Source organism: Abramis brama (genome assembly GCF_963993115.1).
Source record: "Abramis brama genome assembly, chromosome: 2".
Classification (NCBI taxonomy): Eukaryota; Metazoa; Chordata; class Actinopteri; order Cypriniformes; family Leuciscidae; genus Abramis; species Abramis brama.
This window is the reverse complement of record NC_139964.1, coordinates 43,932,448-43,943,705: the sequence shown is the minus strand read 5'-3', so window position 1 is coordinate 43,943,705 and position 11,258 is coordinate 43,932,448. Positions and strand designations below refer to the sequence as shown.

Genomic DNA, 11,258 nt, shown 5'->3' with positions numbered 1-11,258 from the left:
GCAGAAGCTCAAACGTACTGCGTGACACAAGATTGAACCTCACTGGTTCTTGCAGAAGCTCAAACGTACTGCGTAACATGAGATTGAACCTCACTGGTTCTTGCAGAAGCTCAAACGTACTGCGTAACACGAGATTGAACCTCATTGGTTCTTGCTGAAGCTCAAACGTGCTGCGTAACACGAGATTGAACCTCATTGGTTCTTGCAGAAGCTCAAACGTACTGCGTGACACAAGATTGAACCTAATTGGTTCTTGCAGAAGCTCAAACGTACTGCGTGACACAAGATTGAACCTCATTGGTTCTTGCAGAAGCTCAAACGTGCTGCGTAACACGAGATTGAACCTCATTGGTTCTTGCAGAAGCTCAAACGTACTGCGTGACACAAGATTGAACCTCACTGGTTCTTGCAGAAGCTCAAACGTACTGCGTAACATGAGATTGAACCTCATTGGTTCTTCAGGAAGCTCAAACGTACTGCGTGACACAAGATTGAACCTCATTGGTTCTTGCAGAAGCTCAAACGTTCTGCGTAACACGAGAATGAACCTCATTGGTTCTTCAGGAAGCTCAAACGTACTGCGTGACACAAGATTAAACCTCACTGGTTCTTGCAGAAGCTCAAACGTACTGCGTAACACGAGACTGAACCTCATTGGTTCTTGCAGAAGCTCAAACGTGCTGTGTAACACGAGAATTAACCTCATTGGTTCTTCAGGAAGCTCAAACGTACTGCGTAACACACAAGTATGAACCTCATTGGTTCTTGCAGCTCAAACGTGCTGCGTCACACAAGATTGAACCTCATTGGTTCTTGCAGAAGCTCAAACGTGCTGCGTAACACGAGATTGAACCTCATTGGTTCTTGCAGAAGCTCAAACGTACTGCGTGACACAAGATTGAACCTCACTGGTTCTTGCAGAAGCTCAAACGTGCTGCGTAACATGAGATTGAACCTCATTGGTTCTTCAGGAAGCTCAAACGTACTGCGTGACACAAGATTGAACCTCATTGGTTCTTGCAGAAGCTCAAACGTTCTGCGTAACACGAGAATGAACCTCATTGGTTCTTCAGGAAGCTCAAACGTACTGCGTGACACAAGATTAAACCTCACTGGTTCTTGCAGAAGCTCAAACGTACTGCGTAACACGAGACTGAACCTCATTGGTTCTTGCAGAAGCTCAAACGTGCTGTGTAACACGAGAATTAACCTCATTGGTTCTTCAGGAAGCTCAAACGTACTGCGTAACACACAAGTATGAACCTCATTGGTTCTTGCAGCTCAAACGTGCTGCGTCACACAAGATTGAACCTCATTGGTTCTTGCAGAGGCTCAAACGTACTGCGTAACACAAGATTGAACCTCATTGGTTCTTGCAGAGGCTCAAACGTACTGCGTAACACAAGATTGAACCTCATTGGTTCTTGCAGAAGCTCAAACGTGCTGCGTAACACACAAGTATGAACCTCATTGGTTCTTGCAGCTCAAACGTACTGCGTGACATACAAGATTGAACCTTATTGGTTCTTCAGGAAGCTGTGTAACACAAGAATGAACCTCACTGGTTCTTGCAGAAGCTCAAACGTGCTGTGTAACATGAGATTGGACCTCATTGGTTCTCACATGCTTCAAACGAACATGCTTGAGCTTCCGTTTACCACAACTGATGTGTGAGTTGATGAATGTTTATATGTGAATAAAAGCCTAAATTCAATCTGTTCATCATATAAAGCGATTGAGTCTCTTCTGAAAATTTGGACTAAACCGCTCAATTCATATGGATTAGTTTTACGATCTCTTTATGAACTTTTTGAAGTGTCAAAGTGGTAGTTGTGTAGTCTGTCAATGGAGGGGCAGATAGCTCTCAGATTTCATCAATAATATCTTCATTTGTGTTCCGAAGATAAACGAAAGTCTTACGGGTTTTGAAGACACAAGGGTGAGTAATTACTGAAATCATTTTTGGGTTAACTAACCCTTTAAATATAGAGCTGTTTTACTAAAGATACCTTCAAAGGAGCAAGCAAAGATGAGCATAAGTGATGTCGATTGCAAATGCAGATTGATATCTAAAAGTTTTTTGTTTTGTTTTCTTCTTCTCACAAGCATTTAGATATTTAAATCGAATAAAATGCTAACAATAAAAAGAACTAAGCTAAGCTGATAACCTTAAAAGTTCATAGATATCATTATCAGTTCTGCCGTTAACACGTACTCTGACAAGTGGATGCAATGAGACCTGTTTTTATTTGTTCATTTGAAGTTCAGCATAAAGCCTTGATTATTCTTGAATCGAATTGTTCAAGAGCCATGTTCACACAGACATGCACTCATATTATTGTAGGTGTGTTGGTATAAATATGATTGGAGAGATACATATGCAAAAAAGTCATATTACATAAAATGCATGTCATAAAAATGTCATAAAGATGTTATAACCATGTAATAACAAACTTACACTCTTAATAACAAAATAATAACATTCCATTTCACAGCAAAAATGATTCAGAGTGATCCAAATTATGTTGTTCCAACCATTGCACAGTAATTGTCCATTGTCATTTTCTAGTACCAAATTCCCTCCATCATCATCATCATCATCATAATCTCTTTCTGATCTCCCCCCATGGTGGAATGATCTCCTCAGCTCTATAGAAACATTTAATCTGCCCCCTTCAGCCTGTGTGCCTCTGTCTCCAGCAGAGAGCTTTAATTGAAGCTGCTCCCACACCTTTGGTCACTGTTATGAATGGTTATATGGTCAGATGAGCATGTCTGCCACATAATTGACACTGCAATATGATGATTCAGGCGGGAGTGTTTCTGGAAGAAAATGAAATGTTTCAGCCTTTACACTGTATATTATAAGTAGTCCGTTTGCTGCCACGAGGAGTTTAATTGTAAAAATGACTAAAAAATACGTAAAACATTGTTGTTTTTTTGTATCTTTTTTGTATCTTTGTATCTTCTGAAGTTCTAACAGCTAAGAGCTGTACTACTACCACAAATAATGAATTTCTGTCTCTTCGCTCTGACATTTTTAAGCTGATCTAACAGAAACAGCAGATGAGTTTTTTTTTTTTTTTTTTTTTTTTTTTTTGCTGAATAGGCCCAAAAACAATTTTTGCTTACTTCCTAGCATGCACTGGGGCATACAATTTTAATATGTATGTACAATTTTCCGGTTTGGGCATTTGCCAATTTTATTTACAATAATGTTGTTTTTAATTTACACTACTGTTCAAAAGTTTGGAATGTGTAAGATTTGTAGAGAAATTTTTATTTTTTATTCAGTAAGGATGCATTAAATTGATCAAAAGACAGTAAAGACATTTATAATGTCTATTAAATTATGTAATTTTGAACTTTCTATTCATAAAAAAAGAAAAGGAAAAAGTATCATGGTTTCCACAAAAATATGAAGCAGCACAACTGTTTTCAACATGGGGTAAAAATCTGAAATGTTTCTTGAGCAGCTAATCAGCATATTAAAATGATTTCTGGATCATGTGACACTGAAGACTGGAGTAATGATGCTGAAAATTCAGCTTTGTCATTGCAGGAATAAATTACATTTTCAAAATATTAAAATAGAAAATAGATTATTTAATTTGTAATAATATTACTATATAATATTCATATATAACAATATTAGTGTTTTCTGTATTTTTGAATAAATGCAACAATGGTGATCATTAGAGACTTTCAAAAATATAAAAAAAATATTCACAACCCTAAATTTTTGAGTGTTTATGTGATGATATAATTTATTTAATATTTATTTAGGACAACAAGGACTTTAATAAATAGACTGTGATGCACTCTTTAAAAAAAGTTCTTTACATTGATATTTCCATGAACAACCTTCAAAATCCATGAAAACTTTCCTTCACACAAAAAGCTCTTTACAGTCAAAAAAAAATGTCTTCTAAGAAAAAAATAATGGTTCTTTTAAGAAATGTTCACTGAAAGGTTAATTTGGGGAACCAAAAATGGTTCTTTTATGGCATTGCTGCAGAAACCCCCTTTTGGAACCTTAATTTTTTAGTGTATTATTTTTTTGTTTTAGTTGACATTTTAACTCTTTAAGTTTAATTAATACATTTAATTAAAACAAGTGCACAAAGTGCTCACTCCTGAGAAACGCAGGTGGGACGAGGCGCTGACGCCTGCTGCTACTGTTTTCAATAGGACCAAACACGGTTCCCTGTTTCTCCCTGCAGTGGTTCTGTTCTGTCCTGTCTGTCAGTGCAGATATTATGCTAAGCCCTCCAAACTATCCTTTATATATATTGTTGCCATAGCAGCATTATTCCTGGGGAGTAGCAACTTCAAATGATTCTAGAGGCTTTTGGGGTTTGAACCTCAAAAAATGTATGTGTCTTTGAGAAAAAGGGGCAGAGAGAGAGAAAAGAGATGAAGGTGATGATGGAAAACTTTTTTATGGTATTTATTTATGTAAATTTGCCAGATCTGTGTCAGAACTAAGTGTCAGATTATAGTTATACCACATTCATGCCATATCATAACCAAACCACCTCAAATTGCAGATAGACATCTTTTCTATCCTCTTTTAAATGACCAGTCTCATGCCAATGTTTAGCCAAACAGGGTTTTATTTTTTTATTTATTGAGTTCCTGGGGTTTTTGTCAAGCATACGAGTCAGCAAACCAGATGTGCCATATGTAAGATTCGTCACAGACTCCAGTAATAATGAATCAGCCGAGGGAAAGGTTTGTTTGTTTTTATACACAAGTATAGCTGTTTTGATAGCGGTTTTGTTTTGTGGTCTACTTCAACATCTTCTGACACTCAGTTTGAAAGGAAACTCAAGGAATGGCAGAATTTCAGAGCTTTAGAGTCGAGGTTCCTCCACTGACTTTGCCCACACAGGTGTGTGTGTGTGTGTGTGTGTGTGTGTGTGTGAGAGAGAGAGAGAGAGAGAGAGAGAGAGAGAGAGATCTGCTTCACTGGTCCAGTGCAGAAACATTAAACAGCATATGGGTGATTCAGCTCATTAGTGCATCTCTGTAAACGGACTAGTCCACTGAATGATGAGCTCATTTACACACACACACACACACACACACACACACACACACACACACACACACACACACACACACACACTGTAGTTAGTAATTGTGCACTCAGAGCTTTACAAATGTGCGTGCATGTCTATGTGTGTTCACACATTTTGCAATTTGCTTAATGGGACATTTTCCGCCTCTTATTCAATATCAAAGTCGTACACACACACACACACACACACACACACAGTGATTGTCAGAGACACCAACAGATCCGGGGATCATTATTGTGACCCAAATGTACCATACAGATAGCCTTTGTGAATAAATTAAATGATTCTAAATTGAATTTGTAATTGTTTAAAACTTGTGACCAGCCATGCACAAACCTGGTCCTTCCATGATGCGGAAAATAGCGACCACCTGTTCCAAAACTCATTTGGTAAATTGATCAAAACTTGTTCCGGACATATTCAGCGAAAATGCGATTTAGCCTGGTCTCTAAATAGTTATCTTTATACATATACAATAGAAATATATTGATGGAGATTATTTAAAGAATGAAGACAAATTTAATGAACCAAAATTAATAGATCTGAGGATGTTTCAATTAATTCTCACAGACCCTTTGCGTCACTCCAGCTATTATTTTACATTTTTCATTTCTATAACAATATTGAGTAAATCCCATCAACAATGGGTAAAAATGTACTAAATGTGGCTTAACATACATTAGCTAATATACAATAAATCACATCTCTGAAATATGTCAGATTACATAAACAGATTTTGTTTAAATGTGAGTGGCGGTGTATGTTGCGTTATGCAGAAACACCTCTAATAGCCTATTAAAATCTATTCAAACCTAAACGTCTTTTTTCATGAGATTTGATAGTTTTTTTGTTTGTTTGGGTTTTTTTTTTTTTTTACAACAAATTGCCATTATTTACTTGATAAATAATCTAAATTTTCTAAGGATTATGAAACAAGATTTTGTTTAACAAAATAATTTCACTGCAGCTTGCATTGCTCTTTTTTTTTAATATATAATCTGGTTTTCATTTTAAAATAATGAAAAGAAAAAGTGTTTTAAAACGAAACTGCTGCTTCAAGACAGACCGATGTCTTGCTGAAGAATTTGTGAAATTAATAAGTCAAAATACCTTTTGAAAAGTTTGCAAGATGTTCAAAACGGTTCACAGAAACACAGGGCAATAGATGATGACGTGCTCAAGGTAATTGGTTTAATGAATCTATTTCGAATTCATTTACAGGTCAGTTGTTGAGACCATTTTTTTGGCTGACATTTAAACCTCACCTTAAGGGCGTCCACTGCATATTGAGAAACATGACAGGAAATATAGACTGCGTTTCTCTTGACCATTTTCCTTTTCAAAATTCAAGTCTAGACGAATGATACAAGCAAAACAAACCATTTTAAATTCTGAATGTCTTTATTATTAATATACACACTATATTATTATACGCACTATATTATGTGAGCCTCATATATTGTAATTGACTAGTGGAGTGAATGTTTTTGAAATATGCATGAAGTTGTTCTGTGCTCTCCAGAAAAGGTGAAAAGGGTCAGTTGTTCCATTTTAACCTCTTGACACTGTTGAGTTTATACTCATGGCATAGCGGCGTCTCCTCGTCTGTGTATGTCACCAATTCAAGTCTCGCCGCGTAAATATGTGTCTAAAGGTTAGATCTCCTCTGAAGAGGAGCAACTCATCCACAATGGAGAGACTTCCCATCTCACCGCCGTTGTCAGGACAACCCGAGCGGTATCCGTCCCCATAATAAGTTTCAGTTCAAAGCCGGTGACTTACCTCTTTACAACACTCTCATGTCCTCCCTCTTCCTTCTCTTTGACTGCTCATTCTGAGACTTAAGGCTTGAGCCCTTGTCCAAATAAGCTAGAGACAAAAGTGTTGGTTTTCGGGGACGCTGGAAAGAAGGAGTGTGTGTGTGCTTTGGACTAGATTCTGTCAGAGATTATGCGAATGCAACACATTGAGGTCGATTATCTCTTAAAATATGGTCGTTTAATAAACATCAAAAATCAAATGCCATAATACATCGAGTTCTTACTGACACTGTGCCGGATTCGAATGAATAAACATAATTAATTTGTAACACGTAATTCTGTATAGTAAAATTAGTAGGCCCACATAATTAATAATCTATTTTAACACAGCTGATTTTAAAATATCAGTTTATTCGTTGAAAAAAAAAAACGGAACATTGTGGAATAGCTATAATTAATAATTAACTTAAACTGCATATCAGTCTTTACTCTGGAGACTAAAACGTTTTCATTAGATGATTTTAAAAAAAAAATGATAACCCTTTCAATCAGTCAAAATCTATCGTTTTATGCAGTTGTGCATTTTGGTGATAACACCGATCAAAATACAAAAACGAGGACTAATCAGCACTGACATGGCGCAGTTCTCCATAACGCAAAGGCGCGCGCTCCAAAAATATGCACCCATGACATATTACATTAAAACCACATTTACTGATGTGCTGTAAATGAGATAGTAGGCCTAGTTTAAAATAAAATGTTTAATGAGAATGTTCTCACGAATGAAACTTCAACTCGGGAAAATATCACTGCTCGGCTGTTTTGTGTAGCCTATAGGCTATACGCGAGCGATTTATGGATTCTGTTTGAGTCAATAAAGATTTTTGACAGAAGTAGCCTAAATAAGAGAGGCCGGCAAATATATGTTATAACCCACTAACCCAATGTGTTTAACACAGTTACTGAATTCAAACCAAGTGTCGATATAAAATAGTATAGCACTTTTTGTATTTCATTGATTTTTTCCCCCTCACATCAAGCGCAGACTCTTCTCTCGTAAACGCATAAAACTGGGCGGAGCACCATGAACCGTCAGCCCTGATTACTCACGGTGAGTAAACGTGTGATTGGTCGAGTGAACAGGATTTGGGAGTTACACAGACCAATGAGATTCTTAGATTTGGGAAACAGGGTTACTGTTGTGAGGGGGCGTGGGGTGCCCTGGAGAGACCCCAGAGATAAGCGCAGTCAGGAGCGCAAAAACACTCAGTTGGATATACGACGCACAGAGAACCTGCGCAACCACTACTAGTTCCACTTTGGCGCACTGCTTGTACCGATGTACACATTTTGTCAAATTTTAGAGCTTTTCCATCGTATCAAAATGATTTCTTTGATTTCATTCTAACTTCATTACATGGAATGAGTTTTAATTAACCTTATTACGGGCAAGTAACAGACACTCAGCTTGTTCATAGCCTACTTTTTTTTAAACGCGGGTGTAATCTCTTTACGCATCTTTAATCAAAAATCGTGGAGATGTTACTGGACGCCGGCCACCAGATCTCTGGCTTAGGAGTTGGCACGTTCACAAGGCATCACTCGGCTGTGAGCGAGACGCAGGACAGAGATATGAGTTTCATGGAATCTGCTCACATGGGCGCGTTCAAACTGAACCACCCCGATTTGTCCCCGGGCCAGAGCGCAGCTTTTGCGCCCCAAGCAACCAGCTATTCCGCGGCCGCTCTTGGAGCGCATGCGGCGGCGCACGCAGCCTCGTACGCCAGCTCCACTTTCAACTCCACCAGGGAGTTCCTCTTGCGCAGCCGAGGCTTTGGGGATTCGACTCCGGGTAGCGGACAACACCCCATATTCAGCTCCACAGCAGGGCCTCTCCATCACTCTCACCCAGAAGGTCAGGGTCACTTACTTTTCCCCGGAATTCATGAGCAGCACGGGTCCCATCACGGCTCTCCAAACATCCTGAACGGACGCCTTGGATTACCCGGTGAGGTTTTCGGGCGAACGGAGCAGTACCACCAAGTGCCCAATGCGCGGGCCGATCCTTACAGTCAGTATGGCCTAAATATGAGTATGAACATGGCGCACCATCCCGGCGCTTTCTTCCGCTACATGCGACAACAGTGCATCAAACAAGAGCTCATTTGTAAATGGATCGACCCGGAGCAACTTGGTGACCCAAAAAAATGCTGCAGTAAAACTTATAGCACTATGCACGAGCTGGTCACGCATGTGTCCACGGAGCATGTCGGCGGTCCCGAACAGTGTAACCACATCTGCTTTTGGGATGACTGTCCACGGGAGAGCAAGCCCTTCAAGGCAAAATACAAACTGGTGAATCACATTCGAGTCCACACGGGAGAGAAACCCTTCGCGTGCCCCTTCCCGGGATGTGGCAAGGTGTTCGCGCGCTCAGAGAATTTGAAAATACACAAAAGGACACACACAGGTGATTATTTGTTAAAGTTATTTTAAATATTACTTGAAATGTTTACATTTCGTTTCAGTTGACATTTCAGTTGGTTGTATTGCTGTATAATCTGGCTACTACAATGACAATGACATTCAGTAATACCAAAAACAACACTTTGTCTGTATGTTTCGCATCCTAGAGCAGCTGCTAGACAAGTTAAACATCATAAATCCCAGAGTGATATTTTATCAGTTATGCCTGTTGCTTTGTAAGTGCGAATTGCTGTTATATTTGAATGCGTGGATTTGTATTGGTCTATTGCGCCATCATCCCTTTTGCAGCATCAAAGTCAGCCTACTTTTTCAGAGAGTAGTTGTAGAAATAGCATTCATTGATTCTGCGTGCTAGTTTTAACCAGGGTGGTAAAACTTATGTATAAAACTAAAAAAAGAAAAACTCGTCTTGTCTTGCAGGGGAAAAACCGTTCCAGTGTGAATTCGACGGCTGCGACAGACGTTTCGCCAACAGCAGTGACCGGAAGAAGCACATGCACGTTCACACGTCTGACAAGCCATATCTGTGCAAACTGTGCGACAAGTCGTACACACATCCCAGTTCTTTAAGGAAACACATGAAGGTGAGAATTTAATCCGTCTGACAGCCATTCTCTGTTCACCAATTCATTGCCTTACATATCAGAGTTGAGACAAGAATTAACTAACCGTTTGATGCTTTTTTTTGTAGGTTCACGACGACCAAGGTCCGGTAGTCGACTCCTCTCCTACTGGAAGCTCCGGGTACGAGTCCTCCACTCCGTCCAGTTTGATCTCTCCATGCTCGGAGACGCACAGCACCATGTCGCCCGACTCAGCTGCGCTCAACAGCAGCGGGCACAGCAGCTTAACGTCGAATTTTAGCGAGTGGTACGTTTAAGGACCAAAACGACATATAAAAGAAAATATTATTTGTAAATAGTATCCTAAATGAGGGTTTATGTTCTCAGCATGTCTAAGATTCAGTGTTGCACTGTGACTGAAGTAAGCCGACAAGTATTATGTGACTAAAATGAAGGATGTTTTTTTATAGGCCTATGAAGAATAAAATGTAGCCTACTTTGGTAATTGGTTTGCGAAAGACGAAGGATGGATGTATTTTTTGGACTGTAAGGTCAATTGTTTTACAGTAAGGTCGTGTCAAGTTACCATGTTTGTATACAATATCCCTGTCGTGTAGATTAGAGCTATTCGACGTTACATGATTGTCTTACCATTAAAGTATTATTGGGGATCCTAAGTGCCGAAGTCAAATGTAGTGCGTTAAAATGGATACAGTTTGTGAATGTATTTTATTGTAAGAATTTATTTCCATGTATGTATGTTACAGATGTCTGGAAATCATTCACTTCGAGTTAGAGTAATTTTGAGAAAAGCCTCTTGTTCTTAAATTATGGTTATACTTGATAAAAAGTACTACAAAATATTTATGAAAAACTCCTCGATTCAAATGTGTACAGAATTGTTACCTTTAAAGTGTTTGTACATTGTTATTCAGTTTTAAGATGTAAATTCTTGTGATAACAAATGCCAAACGGTATAATGAAGGAAAATATATAAAGGCAATAAAATGAAACCAAAAATAAAACAAGTCTCGTTCGTTTTTATAAAATTTTCAGAACGCTTTTAATTAATGAGTTTCACATTTTGTGTTTCTCTGACATTTTTCACATCATAAGACATCACGGGCACAAAACGGTCTGAAAGTTTTCTCCTTGGTGTAAATTAAAACTTAAAACTAAAGTTTAAATAACCTAATAGTAATTATTATTTTTTGTATTATTTTCTTAATTACTTGGCTATTTAAACCAAAACAATGGTTTCAGGGAGCTACAGAAACTTTAGAAGTCCTTTAGTGTCCCGAAGAAGACATAAAAAATATATCTGAATAACTGTGAAATAGTAGCCTACAGATGTTGTAAATCGG

At 38.4% G+C, this 11,258-nt stretch overlaps 1 protein-coding gene across 1 annotated transcript; it reads left to right on the top strand.

Moving 5' to 3' along the window:
- Window positions 1–8,112: 8,112 nt before the first annotated feature.
- Window positions 8,113–10,909, top strand: zic2b (zic family member 2 (odd-paired homolog, Drosophila) b). Its single transcript, XM_084107289.1, has 3 exons — window positions 8,113–9,314; window positions 9,752–9,915; window positions 10,023–10,909. Exons 1-3 carry the CDS (start codon window positions 8,384–8,386, stop codon window positions 10,209–10,211), a joined length of 1,284 nt encoding a protein of 427 aa, XP_083963415.1. The 5' UTR covers window positions 8,113–8,383; the 3' UTR covers window positions 10,212–10,909.
- Window positions 10,910–11,258: the final 349 nt, after the last annotated feature.